General features: G+C 41.5%; 1 protein-coding gene across 1 annotated transcript; it reads left to right on the forward strand.

The window, feature by feature from the left end:
• The first annotated feature begins 674 nt into the window (after positions 1–674).
• Positions 675–20,888, forward strand: LOC120528300 (gastrula zinc finger protein XlCGF49.1-like). Its single transcript, XM_039752450.1, has 3 exons — positions 675–794; positions 8,959–9,451; positions 17,644–20,888. Exon 3 carries the CDS (start codon positions 18,172–18,174, stop codon positions 18,991–18,993), a length of 822 nt encoding a protein of 273 aa, XP_039608384.1. The 5' UTR covers positions 675–794; positions 8,959–9,451; positions 17,644–18,171; the 3' UTR covers positions 18,994–20,888.
• Positions 20,889–23,669: the final 2,781 nt, after the last annotated feature.

The following is a 23,669-nucleotide window of genomic DNA, read 5'->3' on the forward strand; positions in this document are numbered from 1 at the left end:
CCTGCAATGGCCTTGCGACCTCTGCTGGCTGTGATACGGTCCACAAGACCCACGTGACCCTGTTCAGGACTGACTAACAGAAGAGTGAAATATCAGTGGGTTGTCTATTTTAAAATGACTCTTGCTGCAAACGTTCCGGTTTTCTTATTCCGGTTGTGTCCTGCTAGGTAGCCCACCAGACATTAAAGATTTTTTTTTTTAAACAAAGAAACGGTGATTTATCAAGTAATGGCTCTATGAGGATCCATCATTAAATACCAGGATTTTTAACAATGTGGGCCTGAAATTTGAGGAGCCCTGCGCTAGCGGACTCCTCCGCCTGCCATTAAGTATAAATCAGTACAGTGCAGTTGCAGCCCTTCGACAGCCCTGCTTTCCTTGATGAGCCAATCAAATTTCTCACAAACGATGACGTTTGCTGTCTTTGTATGAAAGACGTCAGTCATGTTGCTTGAAACGCCTTGTTTGTAGCGTCATTCTGGGTACGCCTATTTCAAGGCGTAGCCCGCACGGGCTTCCAACTAAGATATCCTAACGGCATTGGTTAAGAATAGAGTGGGGGCGGTGCCAGTAACTGCAGTCAGTGACTGTGGAAGCAGCCGCAGAGAGACGCTTTTCTTAGGGGCCTATCGTGGAAATCATGTGACACAATCTTGCCATCCGATTGGATCAACCGTGGAGCTTCTGAGTCGCAGGGTTGTCGGTGAGGCGCTCGTCTGTTGCTTTGGAGGCAAAAGCGAGAAGGGAGGACTGGAGAGCAGAGCAGAGAGGAACTGCGAGACAGAAAGGAGGCGGTGAGCAATGGGATGATCGAGGGGGAATCTCAGGTGGGCGAGGAAAGTTGAGTGGGGTTGACGGGGTCGGAAAAACGAGGAATAAAAAGACAGCGGAGGGCGGGATTACCGCGAGAAGACAATAATAAGGGTGAGGCGGCGGGTTTAGAAATGTTTACAGGAGAGAAAAATCAATGGGGTTTATATTTTCGGTAGCAAATACTCGGGTAATTTGCTTTACAAGGAAGGTCTGCATGCATAAAATTAGTCTGAAGTTATGTGGTGGGTCACTTCCACAGGACATTTGGTGATTTTTCTGAGTATGTGGATGGATTCAATGCTAACTTGGGAGGTTCAGATTGCCAAAATGGTAGAACGTCTCTTTAGCGTTGTTTATCCCAGGAGAAACGAATCAAAAACGTCGTGTTGTTTTCCAGCGATAAAATGTCACTACGTGTAACATAAACTTGTAAATACCAAAACGTTGACATAATATAGTCGGAGAGATATGCCAAGTGTCCACTGCTGTGTCCGTATTCGAGTAACGCATAACGACGAAGAGGTGCGTCACGAGCAACGTGTAGCACTTTATCAACCCAGAACTTTCTCTGCCGTTACATTATGCAGGCAACACATTTGAGGAGGGCATAGCAGCATCCCGTGAGAGTCAAACGATACATAGATAGATAGAATGAATGTGTTGTGACTTTACTATACACTCCCCAGCCACTTTATTAGGCACACCTTGCTAGTACCCGTTTGGACCCCCTTTTGCCTTCAGAACTGCCGTAATTCTTTGTGGCATACTGTAGATTCAACAATGTGCTGTAAACATTCCTCAGCGATTCTGGTCCATATTGACGGGAAGGCAGCATCACACAGTTGCCTCAGGTTTGTCGGCTGCCCCACTCCATAATGTGAATCTCCCGGTGCACCACCCAAAAGTGCTCTACTGGACTGAAATCTGGTGAGTGTGGAGACCATCCAAGTCAGGTGAACTCCTTGTCATGTTCAAGAAACCAGATGGAGATGATCTGAGCATTGTGACGTGGCACATTTTCCTGCTGGAAGTAGCCATCAGGAAATGGTGGTCATGAAGAGATGGTCATGGTCATCAGCAGTATTCAGGTAGGCTGTGGCAGTTAAACGATGCCCTGTTTGTACTAAGGGGTCCAAAGTGTGCCAAGAAAATAATCACACCACCACCAGCAGCATGAACTGTTGATACAAGGCGGGATAGATCCATGCTTTCATGTTGTTGACCTGACAATCAGAATGTTGCAGGAGAAACTGAGATTCATCAGACCAGACCACATTTTTCTAATCTTCTGTTGTCCAATTTTGAGCCCCATTTGAGAATTGTGGCCTGTTGGAATGAGAAACACATTACATTTTATTCCTACATATGTTCATGTGCCATCTGTTGGAATGTGAAGTGCAATGCAAATGTCTCTGTTGTATGACATTTGATATGGGATTTGTGAAAGCAATGTTTTTGATGCGTCATCTGTTGGAATGAGAAACGCATTGCGTTTTATTAGTACAAATCTTTGTGAGGTGCCATCTGTTGGAATGTGAAGTGCAATGCAAATGTCTCTGTTGTATGACATTTGGTATGGTATTTGTGAATGCAGTCCTAATGTTTGTGAGATGCCATTTGTTGGATTGATACATGCATCATAGATGCCTCTGTTATATGCCATTTGGTGTGGGATTTCTAAAAGCAATGTTTTTGATGCGTCATCTGTTGGAATGAGAAGTGCAATGCAAATGTCTTTGTTATATGACATTTTGTATGGGATTTGTGAAAGCAGTACTAATGTTTTTATGCACCATCTGTTGGAATGAGAAACGCAATGTGTTTTATTACTATAAATGTTTGTGAGGTGTCTGTTGTATGACATTTGGTATAGGATTTGTGAATGCAGTCCTAATGTTTGTGAGGTGCCATCTGTTGGAATGAAAAGTGGATCACATTTTATTACTACAAATGTGAGGGGGAAAAAAAGGAAAATTCTAGCATAGAAATACTCCTGTTCTAACTACATGTTATTAATATAGCATTGAGATGCTTTAAACTGTCCATAAATCTCATTTAAACTCCTCATAACCGGCGTTAGACAGCTACTGAGGGTGCGCACTCGCAGTCAGTGTGTCTGTTTGCCTCTTTACATTATATTTACATTGAATTATATGGCTGACACCTTTATCCAAAGCCACTTAACCACATTTATGATACAATTGCTTTCATATCTTTTTATTTTTTTAATTTTTTTTTTCCCCAGTTGAAGCACAGGCAGGTGTCACACTGGTGTCAGTAGTGGGATTGGAGCTCTGAACCTCAGGGTTAGAAGTCCAAAGCCTTAACCACTACGTCACACTGCCTGCCTGCTCCTCTTCTGTCCTATAATATTTTTGTTTACTGGTTGTTATTTTCTTACCCTTTTTTGTTTTGTAGCGTATCTCATCAGCTTGTTCTGTGTGTTCCTTTCTCCATGTCGTCGTCATCGGTGTGTTCAAATCAGCAGCCATGCGAACTTCTCACGTCTCTTAGCCAGCATTTCTCTCCTGGCAGGGGTTCCGAGTTGTGTGGTTTGGTCTAATTTGGCATCCTTTTATTTGTAGGAACGTTTCTGTTGTTTATTACGTTTATTATTCTTTCGTGTTTATTTTGATTGCATCCCTTGTGCTTTGTGGCTGGTTCCTCCAGGGGGTGGGGCCACCTGCCAATCACTACCAAGACCTGCCCGCCACACTTCTGATTGGAGTGCCTGGCACCAGCGAGTCGAGTGTCGTTTGTGGTTTTTGCTGTGATTTATTGCCTGTTCGAGATTTCTGGATTATGTTTATTTGACAGCCTGGAGATCGGAGTAAGTACATTCTATGAAATATATAATATATATTTTTTTATTTTGAGCTTGTACTCCGTTTTTTGGATTCTCTATTGGGTTGCCTCGCCTGTTCGGATGATTTTATTTATTTTTTTTTTTTGTGCTCTTAGGAGCTTCATAAAGATTGAGCCTTTGTTTAACTCTTTCAGGGCGGATGTCGACTTCTGTCAACAGGAGGGCTTGAGGGAGATTGTGTTCTGTAAGCGGTGACCAAACCTGCCGCTTTATATTTTAGTCGGACTCCCTTTGCTGGAGAGAGGAAGCCATCTTGGTTGGCTTGTCCGTGATTCCCTGCGCTCACGTGAGTAGTGAAGAGCAAACAGCTGGCAAAAATGGCATTGGACATCCGACGTGAGATCGATGCAAATACCCCGGCAACGTACTCCGTGGGCGGCGTTTGGCATATCCTCTCTGAATCGGAATCTGACATGTCGGGCTCTGATTTCGATGTAAGTGACCTGGAGGTCGAGATCAAAAATGAAAGCGAGGGTCCAGCCTCCTTTGATTGCTCTCCAGTTGTTTGTTGTGCTGACGCGCCTATGGCAGTGTGTACCTCGGTGGGCCTCCACTTACGACAGGGACAAACCAGAATGTGTTGCAATGTGACCGTGATCACCCCTGCCACACATTCCTGCCAGCAGTTGATGCCACCCGTGAGCAGCTCGAGCCAAAGAGACCGTTTTTTTTATTTTTTTTTTTATGTTGCTTTTCTGCGTGCAGCCATTGCATTGTGTGCTTTTCAGAAAACTGTGTTTGTTGGGGGAATATTCAACATAAATCCTTTATTTTATAAAAAAAATCATTCAAGGCCCTGTTGTATCTAGTCAAGGTTTGGACGGTAACTAAAGGGAAAGTATTTGTAGGCATTAGGGACTGCCCACTTTGTTATGCGCAGACTGGAAAAGCAGGATCATTCCAGTTGGCACAGCTTGGGAGATTTGGGGGCTTCAGGTAATACGGATATCCCATCTAACGACAGCCAGAAGCTGGCGATACGTCTGTGTTTACTTTGAGGCATTTAATTGTACCGCGTTGATGTCTGAGAGTATGCTATCAAGAGGGGTTACACGTGGATTGGGACGTCCACTGTGGAAGACGAATGTTCTCTTCGTTCCCTTGTACTAATTCATGTCTGAGAAGTAAGCTTTACGAAACCATACATTATGTAAAAGCATGCTTTGCTGAGCAAAACAGAAAAATATTTGTGCAAAGGACTTAATGTCTGAGCATTCCACACCTGAGTCTGCCTTATCACGTTGTCCCTTAGCTTACATCTGAACGCCATAACAAACGGGGCCAAGAAATCAAGTTTTGCAAGGGACGTTGAAGAGGCTCAAGGATTGTGTATAATCAACGTGTTGACTGTTATATTTCATAATGATATTAAATCGCATATTCTAGGGGTGTAAAAACTTTGCCCTACCCAACAGACGGGGTTCAGAAGAGCCCTGACGCTGTCAGAAAAGCAGACAATCAAATATACATGAAACTCTTCTCACTGTGACGCTGCAAAATAAAGCTGCTTTACAATTCCACCTGCTGTCTGGTCTAAATTCTTCGTCCACACTACGTGAGAGATGTGTGAACCACAACTAATGGCAGTTTCCAGAAGATGGGAGCCGTTAAAACATTTTGGGGTTGGATACTGCCTTCCACATAAATGGTGAGACCCCGAGACAAGTGGGCCTAACTTGCTAGGTACATATAAAGGTGCTTAACTTCCTGACAGTAGAAACAATGCAAGAAGACATTTCTGGATGATGATGTTTATTTCTCTAATTGTATATTTTACTTTCACTACACAGAATACAGGGAAAGTATTGGAATCGTCCAAAACTTCCATTTTGAGATTTTGATGAATCTCAACATTTTAGACCTCCCTGAGTCCAGTTTACTTTCTTGTACGGACGTATTGTAACTGTCCAAAAATTTGACCTTGAGATTTTGATTCCCTTTCTCTTAAGAAAAGTATTGTAATCCCATTTTGAGATTTTTGACAAATATCGACATTCTAGACCTCCCTAAGTCAGATTTACTTTCTTGTAGGTAAAGTATTGGAATCGTCCAAAAATTCAACCTCGAGATTTTGAAGAATATCGACAATTTAGAACCTCCCTGAGTTTGGGTTACTTTCTCATAGGGAAAGTATTGTAATCATTCAAAAATTCGATTTTGACAAATCTTGATGTTTTAGACCTCTTTGAGTCCAATTTACTTTCTTGTAGTGAAAGTATTGGAATCGTCCAAAAATTTGACCTCAAGATTTTGAAGAATGTCGGCAATTTAAACTTCCGAGTCCGGTTTACTTTCTTGTAGGGAAAGTATTAAAAATCATCCATAAATTCGACTTTGAGATTTTAACGAATATAGAAATTTTAGACCACCCTGAGTCTGATTTACCTTCTCAATGGTGAAGTATTATATTCATCCAAAACTCTGTTTTCTAGATTTTGATGAATCTCAACGTTTTAGACCTCCCTGAGTCCAATTTACTTTCTTGTGGGGACGTATTGTAACTGTCCAAAAATTTGACCTTGAGATTTTGATTCCCTTTCTCTTAAGGATAGTATTGTAATCCCATTTCGTGATTTTTGACGAATATCAAAATTTTAGATCCCCCCAAGAGTAAAGAGTTTACTTTATCATAGGTAAGGTATTGTAATCGTTCAAAAATTCGATTTTAATGAATCTTGATGTTTTAGACCTCCTTGAGTCCAATTTACTTTCTTTTAGGGAAAGTATTGTAATCGTCCAAAAATTCGACCTCAAGATTTTGAAGAATATCGACAATTTAGACTTCCGAGTCGGGTTTACTTTATCATAGGTAAGGTATTGAAATCGTCTATAAATGAGATTTTGGCAAATCTTGATGTTTTAGACCTCTGAGTCCAGTTTACTTTCTTGTACGGACGTATTGTAACTGTCCAAAAATTTGACCTTGAGATTTTGATTCCCTTTCTCTTAAGAAAAGTATTGTAATCCCATTTTGAGATTTTTGACAAATATCGACATTCTAGACCTCCCTAAGTCAGATTTACTTTCTTGTAGGTAAAGTATTGTAATCGTCCAAAAATTCGACCTCAAGATTTTGAAGAATATCAACAATTTAGACTTCCGAGTCTGGTTTACTTTCTCATAGGGAAAGTACTGGAATTGTCCAAAGATTCGATTTCGAGATTTTGATGAATATCAATGTTTTAGACCCTCCCCCCTGATTGAAAACAAGTCGGCCCCTACCCCTGAGAGAGAGAGAGAGCCTGGCCAACAGAGTAAAACTTAAGACTTGTAAACATACCTAAATTGACGAGTTTAATAGGCCAATAGAGATGAATGGAGAAGAAAAAGAAATGCAGAGATAATTGCTTCCTCTGTGCCTTAAGCTCTTATTCTAAAATATTACTGATTAGATCCTGCCAGGTTTTGAAAAAAAAATCTGTACAGATCTTCTAACTGAATATTTGATTTTTTCCAATTTCAAATAAAATAAAACCTCAGTTACCCACTGACTTAACAGAGGAGAGTTAGGATTCTTCCAGTTTAGCAAAATAAGTCTGTCTGCCAAAAGTGTAGTGAATGCAATCACAGTTTGTTTGTCTTTCTCCACTTTAAACCCCTCAGGAAGAACATCAAACACAGCTGTTAATGGGTTAGGAGGGATTGGGACACCAAGGCTGTCTGAAAGACACTTAAAAGTGTTGGTCCAGAATGATGTTAATTTGGTGCAGGTCCAGAACATGTGAAGCTGTAGCTCGATTGCAGCGTTCGCAGGTTGTATCTCACCCTGGAAACATTTTGGTCAGTTTTAGACGAGACAGATGTGCTTGGTATATAATTTTGAGTTGTATAATTGTATGCTTTGCGCATATGAAGCTCGAGTGAATTCTCTGCATTGCTACATTCCACTCCTTTTCTGATATATTGATTAAGAGATCTTTTTCCCAGTGTCCTCTTGGATATTTTAAAGAGAGGGACTGTAAAATAATTTTATATATTGCAGAGATGGTGTCTATGTCCTGTAAATTGAGCAATGTTTTTTCCAGCATGGACGAGGGTGCAAGATGAGGAAAATCTGGAAGGTTCTCTTTAACAAAGTTCCTAATTTGAAGATAGTGAAAGAAATGTGTGGCTGGAAAGTTAAATTTGGAATGTAGTTGTTCATAGGATGCAAAGATGTTGTCTATATAAAGATCTCTAAGCGATTTAATCCCAAATTGTTTCCAGATATTAAAAACTGCATAGGTTTGCGAAGGTTGAAAGAGGTGGTTCTCTTGCAGAGGTGCAACAGATAAAAGCTTCTCCATCTTAAAATGCTTCCTACATTGGTTCATATTCTGAGTGAGTGAAGCACAATTGGGTTATCAGTATATTGCCAATAACTTGCATTTATTATGGCACAGAGCAGGGAATATAAAGAAGTGCTGCAGGATTTTATTTCTATTGCGGACCAGGCCTGTGTATGTTCTTCTGTTTGTGTCCAGGTTTTTATAGCTTGTATGTTTGCTGCCCAGTAATAAAACTGGAAGTTAGGTAGAGCCATGCCACCTTCTGCCTTAGGTCTTTGTAGGGTCGATCTTTGTATACGTGGGTGTTTTGAATTCCAAATAAATGAGGTTATTGTTGAATCTAATTGTTTAAAAAAATATTTATTGATGTATATTGGAATGTTTTGAAATAAAAAAAGGAGCTTATTAAAGGAAGTATTCATCTTAACAGCATTAATTCTTCCAGCTAGAGTGAGATGAAGGATTGACTATCTATTCAAATCTTGCTTTATTTTTTCCATACAGCCGGCAAAATTTGGTTGATAAAGAGCTTTGAGTTTACTTGTGATGTTTACCTCTCAGTATTTAAGCTGATCTGCGATGATAAAAGGGGTGTCCTATCTGATATTGTGTGCTTAAGAATTCACTGGAAAGAGCACACTTTTATTCAGATTAATTCTGAGGCCAGAGATCTTTTGAAATTCTGTGAGTGCTGTTAGGACTTCAGGCCCAGTATGTTGTGAGTCTGATGTATACAGGACCATATCATCCTGCTTTCCTCAAAGAAAATTTAAAAAAATAGATAAACCTTGTGTCACTGAGGCTAACTACAGTGTTTCCTGTTATTTCCAACTAGTAGGTAAATGCAAATGAGGTTTATGAGACGCTGGGCTTTCTCTACATTCATAATGGCTAACACGGTACAACAACCTAGTACTACGGGCTTTAACCGGAAATTTTGCTCTGAGATGTTCTCAAGTTACTTGATTAAAGTCATCACAAAATGTAATTGTAGAGTTTCTGTTTTCACAGGTCAACCTCCTTTCCCGTTCATATGGCCATACAGAGAGGGGTGTTGATGGCCTCCAAGCCAGGGCTGTTCATGTGAGAAGCAAAATCCTAGAGGAGGAAGTGAAGAGTTTTTACACACAAAGCATGGCCGCCTCGGCCAAGGATGACGGAGCCTACGAAAGTGTGGCGCCCATTAAAGAAGAGGACTGTGAGTGGGGCGGCATGAAGCCAGAGGACTGTGAAAGAAGAATTTCGGCTTTTAAAGAGGAGGAGTGCCCGGGGGAGATTGTGGAGGTTAAAGTCGAGGATTCCAAGGATTTCTGGCAAAGACGAGAAACTGGGAATAATCTGAAGCAAGACGTCGGTGGAGAACCGCTTTGCGGTTTACCACCTTGGTCTACTACCCAGCAGACTCCTGTGAAACTGAAATGTGAGTTTAAAGGCGAATTTAGTGAAGGAAGCAGGAGAGAAATTGAAGATGAAGAGCAGCGGTCATCAAGGAATGGCGGAATAAGTAAGTAAACAAAGGTGGGACCGATTAACCGTTACAAAGTCTAGTCACGGTTGCTTGCTGTTGTTGGAGAGGGAGAGATACAGACAAACGTTTGACTGGGTGTGGATAGGAAAAAAACGCCTGTGGCTGTGTTTGCCGAGGGTTTCCAAACACCTCTAAATACAGGTGCTCGAATGGTTCAAGCCATCAGTGTGACTCCTATACAGTGGAACCTCGATTCACGAACGTCTCGCGAGAGAGAGCGCGACACACACAGAGAGAGAGAGAGAGCGTGACACACACACAGAGAGAGAGAGAGAGCGTGACACACACACAGAGAGAGAGAGAGAGCGTGACACACACACACAACACACAGAGAGCAGAGAGAGAGAGACACACACACACAGCAGAGAGAGAGAGACACACACACACAGGCAGCAGAGAGAGAGACACACACACACACACACAGGCAGAGAGAGAGAGCGCGAGAGAGAGAGACACACACACACACACAGGAGAGAGAGAGAGACACACACACACAGGCAGAGAGAGAGAGAGACACACACACAAGCAGAGAGAGAGAGAGACACACACACAAGCAGCGCAGAGAGAGAGACACACACACACACACAGGCAGAGAGAGAGAGACACACACACACACAGGCAGAGAGAGAGAGACACACACAGGCAGAGAGAGAGAGAGACACACACACACAGGCAGAGAGAGAGAGACACACACACACACACACACAGGCAGAGAGAGAGAGAGACACACACACACACACAGGCAGAGAGAGAGAGAGAGACACACACAGGCAGAGAGAGAGAGAGAGACACACAGGCAGAGAGAGACACACACACACACACACACACAGGCAGAGAGAGAGACACACACACACACAAGAGAGACACACACACACAGGCAGAGAGAGAGAGAGAGACACACACACAGGCAGAGAGAGAGAGACACACACACACACAGACAGAGAGAGAGAGACACACACACAGGCAGAGAGAGAGAGACACACACACACACAGGCAGAGAGAGAGAGACACACACACACACACAGGCAGAGAGAGAGAGACACACACACACACACACAGGCAGAGAGAGAGACACACACACACACAGAGAGAGAGAGAGAGAGAGAGAGACACACACACACAGGCAGAGAGAGAGAGAGAGAGAGACACACACACAGGCAGAGAGAGAGAGACACACACACACACACACACAGGCAGGAGAGAGAGAGAGAGAGAGACACACAGGCAGAGAGGAGAGAGACACACACAGAGAGAGAGAGAGACACACACAGAGCGAGCGAGAGAGAGAGACACACAGAGAGAGAGAGAGAGAGAGAGACACACACACAGAGCGAGAGAGAGAGAGACACACACACAGAGAGAGAGAGGACACACACACAGAGAGAGAGAGAGAGAAACACACACACACACAGAGAGAGAGAGAGAGAGTGCGACACACACACACAGGCAGCGCGAGAGAGAGCTGGACGCATTAAGGTAGGAAGGCAGTTAAAGAATGCACTGGGCTTGATTTTGTTTTCGCTTCTGTTTCCAGCGATCGGTTCGAAGCGTGCATTGTTGTAGTTATTTTTCTTGGTGGTTTATTAAATTATGGATTTTTCAAATGTTCATTTTTTTCCCTGTGCTTAAAACTCATTAAAAAAAAAAAAGTGCTTTTAGCCAGCGGTTGTTAGCACTATAGCGCAAACTCTTGCAGTGTTAGTTTTCTCTGTTGAAGGTTTTCTCAGTGTTGTTCAGTGTTTTTACATTTAGTTTACTATTACGCTGTGCATTCTATGGTTTAATTAACTATATTTGTGCTTAAAAACTTTACAAAAATATATATTTACATACAGTTTGTATGGTGTGGAATGGATTTACATACAATCCTGTGGGGGAAATTGCTTCGGTTCACGACCAAATCGGTTTGCGACCAGAGTTTTGGAACGAGTTCTGATCGTGAACTGAGGTTAGACTGTACAGTAAAACCCTAATTCCGGTAAAAGGGGGGATGCTCTTAAAATGTAAATAAAAACAGAATGTCTCTCAAACCCGTATTTTATTCACAACAGAACCTAGTAAATGCATCAAATGTTGAAAGTGACGACATGTGCCGTTTTAAGAAACCATTAAGGTCATTTTGAATTTGATGGCAACAACACGTCTCAAAGACGTTGGGACAGCAGGGCCGTGTCTACCACTGTGTGGCATCCCCCTCTTCTTTTAACAGCAGTCTGTAAATGTCTGGGAACTGACGAGACCCGTCGCTAGACCTTTGTGAGAGGAATGTCATCCCATTCTTGTCTGATATTGGATTCCAGTTGCTCAACAGTCCTGGCTTGTCTTTGTTGAATTTTTAGTTTCATGTTTTCAGTTGGTAAAAGGTCAGGAGTGCAGGCTGGCCAGTTCAGCACCTGGACTCTTGTGCTATGAAGCCATGCAGTTGTGACAGATGCAGTGTGTGTGTTTTAGCGTTGTCTTGCTGAAATATGCAAGGATCTCATCTGGATGGGCTCAGATGTTGCTCTAAAACCTGTGTAGACCGCTCAGCACTGATGGTGCTTTTTCAGATGTTCATGCTGCCTATTCCATAGGCACTAATTCCACCCCCCTAATACCATCAGAAAACTGAGTGCTGATAACAAGCCAGATGGTCCCACTCCTCTTTGGTCCAGAAGACCATGTTTTCCAAATTTCAGTTTGTTTGACCACAGAACAGTTTCCCACTTGGCCTTTGGTCCATTTTAAATGAGCTTTGGCCGAGAGAAGATGGCGGTGTTTCTGGATCCTGTTCACATATGGCGGCTACTTCTTCTTATGACAAGAGCTTTAACCTGCATTTGTGGATGGTACGGCCAACTGTGTGTACAGACTGGGATTTCTGCAAGTGTCCTGAGCCCAGGCAGTGATTTCCATGATACCATCAGGTCTGTTTTTAATGCAGTGCCACCTGAGGATTACGGGCATCCAATATTGATTTCCAGCCTTGTCCCCTGCACACGAGATCTCTCCAGATTCTCTGAATTTTTTGATAATATTACGTACTGTAGATGATGAGATACTCAGTCTTCACAATTATACATTAAGGAACATTGATTCTGAAGTTGTACCACAATTTGAAGATGCAGTTTTTTTTGTTTTGTTTTGGTTTTTTTTAACAGATTGGTGAACTTCTGCCCATCTTTACTTCTGAGAGACTCGGCCCATCTAAAGTTCTCATTTCATACCCAGCTGTGTTGCTGACCTGTTGGCAATTCACCTAATTAGTTACAAAATGTTCCTCCAGCTGCTACTTTTTAGTACCACTTACTTTTCCACTCTTTTAATGCCCACCTTCCCAACGTTGTAGAAACTTGTTAATTCATTCATATTTTTCATAAAATAGAAAATGTATTAAATGTTCAAAGTGAGACATTTCTCAATGTTCTATTGTGAATAAGATATGGGTTTATGAGAAAAGAACATGAAGTGGGCGGGGGGGACAAAAAAACTTAAGTCAAATAATAAACACAATATTAAAAATTCATTATTCTTCCCTGTGACCAAGCTTGGGTGTGAAGAGTCCATCTTACACCAGATCATCTTGGTTGTGCATCATCTTTATCTCTTCCTGATGCTAGTCCATCCCATTGCTGCCACCATGTGTGATGCCATTACTACTGAGAGTCTGCCACTATATGTGATGTCTCGGCTATGGACGTCATGCCACAGCAGTGGATAAAATAGAATCTTTCAGCATTTTCCAGAAAATCCCATTAACAAATGAGTTGGCTATGGAAAAACCACAATCTTTAATTACAGCTTTGCTAAATCTTTTCTTTGTTCAAATTACTGAAACACATATGCAGATTGTCCATTAACATGAACTGTCTAGCAGTACCTTACACCCAGATTCCAATTTCTGTTGTTCATCCGTCCACTCAGCACCCTCTCTGGTTACTCTGTAATGCATTGTGGTGAAGTGAAAGTCACAAGTTATTGATGAATAAGGCAAAGTTCTCGAGTGGAGTCCATCATTGAAGATGACACATCCATTGCAGGGTCCTGTTAAGAATTAGGCAGATAGAAATTAGATAGAATTTAATTTTAGTGTAGTAGGCAGGATTAGATGTCTAATTTTAGTGTAGCAGGCAGGATTAGATAGTTTATATTATAGGCAGCATTAAATGTTTAATTTTAATGTAGCAGGCAGGATTAGATAGTTTAATTATATTATAGTCAGGATTAGATAGTTTAAACTATCTATCTAAAATTAATTATATTATAGTCAGGATTAGATAGTTTTAATTTGTGTAGTAGGCAGAATTAGTTTAATTTTTGTGTAGCAGGCAGGATTAGATATCTTAATTGAAGTGTAGTAGGCAGGATTAGATAGTTTAATTATATTTTAGTCAGGATTAAATAGTTTAAAACTATCTAATACTGCCTACTACACTTCAATGTTATCTATCCTGCCTACTACACTAAAATTAATTATATTATAGTCCGCATTAGTTTAATTTTAGTGTAGTAGGCAGGATTAGATATCTTAATTGAAGTGTAGTAGGCAGGATTTGATAGCTTAATTGAAGTGTAGTCGGCAGGATTAGATAGTTTAATTATATTTTAGTCAGGATTAAATAGTTTAAAACTATCTAATACTACCTACTACACTTCAATTAAGCTATCTAATCCTGCCTACTACACTAAAATTAATTATATTATAGTCCGCATTAGTTTAATTTTAGTGTAGTAGGCAGGATTAGATATCTTAATTGAAGTGTAGTAGGCATGATTAGATAGCTTAATTGAAGTGTAGTCGGCAGGATTAGATAGTTTAAACTATCTATCTAAAATTAATTATATTATAGTCAGGATTAGATAGTTTTAATTTGTGTAGTAGGCAGAATTAGTTTAATTTTTGTGTAGCAGGCAGGATTAGATATCTTAATTGAAGTGTAGTAGGCAGGATTAGATAGTTTAATTATATTTTAGTCAGGATTAAATAGTTTAAAACTATCTAATACTGCCTACTACACTTCAATTAAGATATCTAATCCTGCCTACTACACTAAAATTAAATCTAATCCTGCCTACTACACTAAAATTAATCTAATCCTGCCTACTACACTTCAATTAAGATATCTAATCCTGCCTACTACACTAAAATTAAACTATCTAATCCTGACTATAATATAAATAATTTTAGTGTAGTAAACAGGATTAGATAGTTTATATTATAAGCAGGATTAGATAGTTAGTTAATTGAAGTGTAGTAGGCAGGAATAGATGGATAGAATGTAATTTTAGTGTAGTAGGCAGAATTAGATTTTGTACTCTAGGCATGGGTTAAATAGATAAAATTAAACTCTATCGAATCCTACATAATACTCTAAAATGAAATTATATTATAATAGGCAGGATTAGATAGACAGATACATAGATATAATTTAATTTTTGTGAAGTAGGCAGGATTAGATTATTTTCAAGGGGGCAATAGTGACTGTAACGACCACCTTAAGAGGTCATGGGAATAAAAAGTGGAAACAGGAGACAGGCATGTAACCAAAGTACAGAAAGGATCTTAACAGGAAATCAGAGATCTGATGAATAAGTTTCATTTGTTTAAACAAAGTTGTACATCCAACAATGTCACTGGAGGGTCCAAAGACAGCGAGGGACATGAAATGTAGCCAATTTGATTAATGAAAAGCACCATCAGGAAACATAAAAAAATGTGTTACCAGAATTCAAACAGTTAACCCATAGTTTTAATTCTCTTGGCAAATCCACTAACTTGAAGAGCTACACCTTCCAAAACATCATACATCAAAATCGAGCTGGACCATTTAATCCCTTGACTTCTAAAATCGCCAAAATGGTATCTCACATTATTTTTAGAGGTCAAGGAAAGGACCATTTAAAATGTAAATCAAACCTCAGATCGTCACACAGCTGGACATGGAGATGCTTGAATGCCACAATACAATACCATACAATTTATTTTTGTAGAGCCCAAAATCACACAAGAAGTGCCACAATGGGTTTAACAGGCACTGCATATTGACAGCCGCCCAGTCATTGTCTCTCTAAGAATACAAGGAAAAGCTCTTGAAAAACCCTTGTTGGGGGGAAATCAAATGGAAGAAACCTTGGGAAAGGCAGTTCAAAGAGAGACCTACCCTTTCCAGGCAGGTTGGGCATACAGTGGGTGTCAATAAAAGGGTGTTGATATAATACATAGAACACAAGTAATCCTCAATGCAATACAATAGTACAATAAAAAAATATTCCAAGTACAGAGCAGAATTCAACAGGAGATAATATCCCATAATACAATTTGGATTTGTTCAGAGACCTGGAGACCTCGGCCATCAAGATACCTCCCCCTATTTGCCATTCAACAGCTAAGTCCATGCTGGGCCAGCCAATCTGATGCAAGGACCCCTCTACCCGATGATTCCTGTAATCCTCCATCAGAGATGACTTGACTTTAGGAAGGCAGAACATCTTGGCAGGTGGGCAGGTGGGCACCAAGTGCCACATTTGAGTACTGAGAAGAGAAACAGAATAGGTGAGGGCGAGTAACAAATTCTAACTATCATGTTACTTATGTTTTAGTGCTAATGACTAATAACAGAGATGCAGTCTGTAGAGTTAATCAGCAGCTCTAGTCAGGGTGTGCTAAACTGAAGTAGTGAGATTTAAAAGCTGAGACCGAAAGGGGCATCTCTTATAGTGGCAGGCAGACCACCCAACAGTATAGGGGCCCTGTCACTAAAAGCTCGACCTCGCACTGTTATTTTATTAATCCTTGGAATCATAAACAGGCCGGCATCTTGAGATCTTAATGTGTGCTCTGGTACATCCTAGTGGAGGTGAATGCCATCTCTTGGACTCAGCTCCAGAGTTGTGTCTCTCCATCACTGAAAATGACACAACTGCTGTAGGTTCCTGGTAAAGATAAGAAGAAAGAAATGAAAGGAACAATAAGAAAATGAGGTTTAGGAATGGTTCTTTTAAAGATCTGAAGACCCAGCGTGTTAGAAATGGTCGGAATAACAAGAAGAGCAGTGAAATTATCCCAGAGTGAGGGTGCAATAGTGACCACTGGACATGGCTGGGGTTGAACGTGAGTTTGGCCAAATTTACATGAACGCCTCACTTCATCAGCTCCACTTGCCAGCCCCCATTCTCATCCGCTCACCCATCCATTGTCTTAACCTGGCGTCACATGTAGCTTTGATATCAATGTCATAATGGATGGCAGTACATTGGCACACACATTTACACTAGACAGCGATTAATACAGCTGTCACTTCTCTAATGAAAGATGGAGAAGTTGTGCAGACAGTATCAGAGACCACGCAAAGACGGCACACGCACAGTGAACATGTAATGGACTAAAACCCAGCTAAGGTTCACACCATCGATATGACGGTGATTGATTGATTTTTTTTAGGTGGATATCCCAGGAATGCACCCAGCTTTGGCCTGACTCACACACGCTCCCTCACAGAGAAAAAAAACAGAAACAAGTAAACAGAAATTAAAGAATGTATTAAACAATAATATATGAAATTACAATAATCCCAACCCCAGCTCCCTTTCCGCCTATTATACAATAGCCACACACTATGAAGTCCATGAAAAACGTCAACTGATGAATGAAATGATGGAGATCGATAGTTCAGAGATCAGGTCTCCGTATATGAATGTAAAGGTCAGTCCTACTGGTATTTCCTGATGAGATGATAGTGTGTGATGGGATCAGGAGCGCTCCTTTCTTTGCAGGGTGGCAAGAGATCATCAGACAGTCTTCATGCATCAGGAAGACACCAGATAGTCCATACACCCAAAACAGGAAACAATCCCAGACAAAAACAAGAATCCACAGGTACCAAACCGGGAAGGCAAACAAACGGGCAACTCCAGACATGAAACACAAAAGACTTTTTTTTTTCTTTGCAGAACTGGCCCCCTTTTAAATGTTGCCCAAGCCTTCTTGTGTCCAGCAGCCCCTGCACCTTCAACAGACGACCAATCAACTCCCAGCAGTCCCTGCAATGGCTCTGAAGTCTCATTCTTCAGTAGCACTGCTCCAGAAATGGAGCCTCATTGTGTGCGGGCATCACCAAGCATTGTGCCACCTGTCTCTTTTTAATGTGTTATTTATTTTTAAATTACTTAACTACGTTGTGTTATTTCAGATTTACAGGAGAATGGCAGCTTGTCCCCATCCTCATTTGCTCAGACCCTGTGCCAGCATCGATTGCAACAGAAACGGGACAAAAAGAAGATGTCAACCAGAGGACCAGAGAGGTGGACCTTATCTTCCTTCCAGTGTAATTCTTCTTCTTCTTCAGCACAGACAGAACCCTTCACTACTGATCAGCAAAAAGCATGTTCACCGGAGGAAGAGGCTTTCTACGCTGGCCAAGAGTACAAAACAACAGTCAAAAGCAAATCTGACTGCAAAGATGACTGCAATTTGATTCAGCCACTTCCAAAGTGCTACGCCTGTTCTGAATGTGGCAAGCAATTTTCACACAGCAACAGTTTTCAAAGACACAAAAGAATCCACACTGGAGAAAAACCCCATTGCTGTCCAGAATGTGGCAAAGGATTCTCACAGATTAGCAGTCTCCAGAGCCACACAAGAATCCACACTGGTGAAAAACCTTATTGCTGCTCACAATGTGACAAGCAGTTTTCAGTCAGTAGCAGCCTGCAGAGACATGCAAGAATCCACAGTGCAGAAAAGTCTTATAGCTGCCCGGAGTGTGGCAAACAATTCTCTGAGAATAGCGCTCTTCAACAGCACATACGAAATTCATGTAGGAGAGAAGCCATATGGCTGTTCTGAATGTGGCAAAAGATTCTCCCATAACAGCAGTCTTCAGAAACACACAACGGTTCATACTGGACACAAACCTCACTGCTGTTTTGAATGTGGCAAAAGATTTTCCTATAACAGCAGTCTTCAGAAACATGCTAAAATTCACACTGGTGAAAAACCTCATTGCTGCTCTGAATGTGGGAAAAGATTCCTACTAATTTTCCAACTTCAACGGCACAGCAGAATTCACACCGGAGAGAAACCTTACTGTTGTCCTGAATGTGGTAAACGATTCTCACACAGCAGTGGCCTTCATAGTCATAAAAGAATTCACACGGGCGAGAAGCCTCATTGTTGTTCTGAATGTGGCAAGCGTTTCTCAGACAACCGGTGTCTCGATAGACACATGAGCATTCACACTGGCGAAAAACCCCATTGCTGTTCTGAGTGTGGCAAACGATTCTCACAAAAAAGCAGTCTTCAGATCCACACAAGAATCCACACTGGAGAAAAACCATATGGCTGTTCTGACTGTGGCAAGCGATTCTCCGATGGTAGCAGTCTTCAGAAGCACACACGAATTCATACAGGAGAGAAGCCCTATTCCTGTTCAGTGTGTGGCAAACGATTTTCACAAATAAGCAGTGTTCAGAGACACTCGGAAATTCACACCGGGGAGAAACAACATTGTTGTTCCGAATGTAGGAAAAGATTCTTATAAATATGCCAACTTCACACCTTATTGCTGTCTACAATGGAAGTAATGAGTCTTCAACAGTCACAGTCTTCAGAAACACACGCAAATGTGTTTTGGGAGAAATCCGTCTGAAAGGGGTATTTTGGTTGTTGTTTTCATGGTCACGTCAGACTTTTATTAACTTGTGCACCATGAAACGTTCTGGTGCTGTTTTATAATAATAATTTACCCTGAACCAACTTCCATCATCTGCTACCATGGCCTTGGTCATAAAACCATGAGTGAGGGACCACCTCACATTTGGAAGTTCTGGATTACTGTTCTGTAAATTACCGAGTCAAAAGGACAACCATTGGGCTAACAGAAATTCAATTACAGTGTTACCTCGAATGGCTTTGTTATCCATCCATCTATTATCCAACCCGCTATATCCTAATCCAGGGTCACGGGGGTATGTTGGAGCCAATCCTAGCCAACAAAGGGCGCAAGATAGGAAACAAACCCGGGGCAGGGCGCCAGCCCACCACATGCTTTGTTATTTGTTGGATAATATAACTGGGTGAGTGGCTGCCACCGAAGGACCTCTGACTCGGCAGAGTATGGGAGGACTTTTCAGGATAACATCAGGTCCTCCATTCCTGATCTGGCATTGAAATAGACTTTGGTTACACATCAAGACGATAAACTGAAACACACCAACAAACAGTGAAATGAAAGAAAGTTGGATTGGAGGATTGGCCAAAACAAACCCTGTTGAGAAACCTAAGTGACTAATCTCATGCTTGCAAATCCCAAAAATGTTATTAAGTTGAAGGAGTTCTGCAGGACGAGTGAGTTACAATCTCTCCATAGTTTTGTGAGAGACAAGAAACTGGGGCATTTACTTTTTCACATTTGGTAAAACATAACTTCCTTTAATAAATTAATGAAATGTTGGTTAGCAGCTTGTGTTTATGTGTGCACATCAGCTCCTTTTATTTAGGGTTTCGCTGTACATCTGAAAACATGAATTAGGAAAAATATTGAATATTACTAAAAATCGGATGGAGAACGCACTGTCTCACTGCCCTCTATAGATCTGTGTATGGATGTACTCTCATAGGAACCACCATCCATCCAGTATTACTATAAGGGAATACATGAAGAGGGTGAGTTTATATCATTGTCCTGAATGTGGTAAGTGATTCTCACAGATAAGAGGGGAAAAAAATTGGAGCCCCTCAAGAATTTACCACTGCAAAGAAACCTCACTGCTCTTCTGAATGTGTCAGAAGGTATCCCTGAGAAACAAAAAACTCGGATTTTGTGGGCGTAACTGGGGGAGCCCGTGGGGGGAGGGGGATCAGTCATTATGTCCAAGAGGGCAATTCATTTTTCACATTTAATAAAACTGAACCTTCTTTAATAAATTAATGAAATAGGGGTTAAGAATATGTGTTAAAAATGTATTATCATTATCATCAATGTCAGGGTATGGTTGCATATCTGAAAACATGAATTAGGAAAAATGACGGTACTTTTCTTATATCGTGATGCAAAGCGGTAGGGCTGCCACCCCGGTTACTTTAAATTATTAGGCTGGCCTACACCAACCACAAAAATTAACCTTAAAGTTATCGGAGATGGAGCATAGTCACCGGTAGGTCCCTAATGTTAATGTCCCCTTTGGGTGCCTAATCTTAAAAACGATAATGCGATTTACATCACCATAATAGAAAAGTACCAAAATTTCTAGCGGTATTAAAAATCATGTGTGGGAAACACTTTCTCACTGCCCTCTATAAATCTGTGTATGGATGTGCTGTAATAGAAGGAAACATCCACCTTATTTTTTTAAGAGTATACAAAAAGAGGGTGAGTTTATATCATTGTCCTGAATGTGGTAAACGATTCTCGGCATTATAAGAGAAAAAAAAAAATCAGAGCCCCTCAAGAATTTCCCACGGCCGAGAAACCTCACTGCTGTTCTGAAAAGATATTCCTAAGAAATGAGAAACTCGGGTGGTGTGAGCGTAACTTGGGGGGGGTTGGGTATTAGTCATTATCTCTAAGAGAACAATTCATTTTTCACATTTGATAAAACCAAACTTTCTTTAATAAATTAATGAAACGTGTTAAGAACTTGTGTCTATGTATGCACATCAGCTCCTTTTATTTACATTTTTATTATTTTATTTAAATTTTAGGGTTTGGTTCATCATCATGATTTAGGAAAAATATCTAACAGTATTAAAAATGGAGAAAACACTGTCTCACTGCCCTCTATAAATCTCTTTATGGATTTCTTGTCAAAGGAGCATCCATCCACCTTAAGTGTTAAGGGAATACATGAAGAGGGTGAGTTTTGTGTTTCCTCCTGTAATGAGAATGTGCAGCTACCACAGATGACTTGAACCTTTAAACCACTCACTACTCCATTAAGATGTCCTCCATGACAGTCTAGCCAACTCTGGATGGGCTCACCAACAGAGCAATGAACAACTTTACCATCTTTACATCCTGGTTACCTGGATGACTTCCAGCCTGTCTCTCTGACGTCACGTGATGAAGACCATGGAGCGGCTGCTGCTTCACCACCTGAGGCCACAGGTCCGCCACGCCCTCGACCCTCTGCAGTTCGCATACCAGGAGAAGGTGGGAGCGGAGGATGCCATCATCTATATGCCACACCGATCCTCTCCCACTTGGACAGAGGCAGTGGTGCTGTAAGAATTATGTTCCTGGACTTCTCTAGAGCCTTCAACACCATCCAACCTCTGCTCCTTTTGGACAAGATGACTGAGTTGGGAGTAGATTCACATCTGGTGGCATGGATTGTGGACTATCCTACAGACAGACCTCAGTATGTGCATCTCAGGAACTGCAGGTCTGACATTGTGGTCAGCAACACAGAAGCGCCGCAGGGGACTGTACTTTCTCTGGTCCTGTTCAGCCAACATACATCGGACTTCCAATACAACTCGGAGTCCTGCCACGTGTAAAAGTTCACTGACGACACGGCTATCGTGGGCTGCATCAGGAGTGGGCAGGAAGAGAAGTAAAGAAACCTAATCAAGGACTTTGTTAAATGGTGCGACTCAAACCACTTACAACTGAACACCAGCAAAACCAAGGAGCAGGTGGTGGATTTTAGGAGGCCCAGGATCCTCATGGACCCCGTGATCATCAGAGGTGACTGTGCAGAGGGTACAGACCTATAAATACCTGGGAGTGCAGCTGGATGATAAACTGGACTGGATTGCCAATACTAATGCTGTGTAAGAGAGGACAGAGCAGACTATACTTCTGTAGAAGGCTGGCGTCCTTCAGCATCTCCAATAAGATGCTGCAGATGTTCTACCAGACGGTTGTGGTGAGCGCCCTCTTCTACGCGGTGGTGTGCTGGGGAGGCACCATAAAGAAGAGGGACGCCTCACGCATGGACAAACTTGTTAAGAAGGCAGGCTCTATTGTAGGCACGGAGCTGGACAGTTTGACATCCGTGGCAGAGCGACGGGCGCTGAGCAAACTCCTGTCAATCATGAATAATCCACTGCATCCACTGAACAGGATCATCTCCAGACAGGAGCAGCTTCAGCGACAGACTGCTGTCACCGTCCTGCTCCACTGACAGACTGAGGAGACCCCACACTATGTGACTCTTCAATTCCACCAGGGGTGTAAACGTTAACATTATACAAAGTTATTGACTGTTATACCTTCATTGTTATCACTCTTTAATTTAATATTGTTCTTCATCGGTATGCTGCTGCTGGAGTATGGGAATGTCCCCTTGGGGTTAATAAAGTATCTATCTATCTATCTATCTATCTATCTATCTATCTATCTATCTATCTATCTATCTATCTAATAGTGCCTTTCAACTATCTATCTATCTATTATATAGTGCCTTTCATCTATCTATCTACCTATCTATCTATCTATCTATCTATCTATCTATCTATCTTATATATGTGATGTATATCATACTTTTCTGTGTGTTTCCAAAATCCCCTCTTATTTTCCAAGTATGAGTGATTGGCCCAGAAATACCAGACAGGAGCAAAAGGCTCATCTATACAACAGCATCAGTTGCCACCACCATTATTATTTACTGGTTTGATCTGACTCGAGTCTAAACAAATTCTTTGCCTTGAAAAACATGAGCCACACCAGCTACACTTCAGATCAGGTCATCCACCTGAAGCTAAACATGGTTGGTCCCAGCCAGTACTTCGATGGGACACAACCTAGGTTAATTTGGGTTGCCTCTAGAAGAGGTGTTGGCGATGCCAGTGGGGGACCCTTATCCAGATGGTCTGTGTGTGAATCCCAATGTCCCAGTGCAGTGATGGAGACTCTGTGCTGTAAAAAGTGGAGCCATCCTTTGGCTGAGACATAAAGCTGAGGTCCCTGACTCTGTGGTTGTAAAAGGTCCCTGGGAATCTTTAAAAGAGAGATGGGTGTTCTCTGATGTCCTGGCTAAATTGCTAACCATAGCCTGGTCGTGCTGCCCCCCCTAATTATCTCTCTCTCTCTCTCTCTCTCTCTCTCACCCCATCACCAATTAAGTGCTAATCAAGAATCGCTGCCATCGTATAATCCAGGTGGGTGCTGCTTGGTGGTGGTCTACAGTAGGTCAGGCAGCTTGAGCAGGTTAGGAAAGTGATACATAATTGTAATGATTTTGTTGTACTCACTAGCTATGCTGAACATCTAAG

This window comes from Polypterus senegalus, chromosome 4, assembly GCF_016835505.1.
Source record: "Polypterus senegalus isolate Bchr_013 chromosome 4, ASM1683550v1, whole genome shotgun sequence".
Classification (NCBI taxonomy): domain Eukaryota; kingdom Metazoa; phylum Chordata; class Cladistia; order Polypteriformes; family Polypteridae; genus Polypterus; species Polypterus senegalus.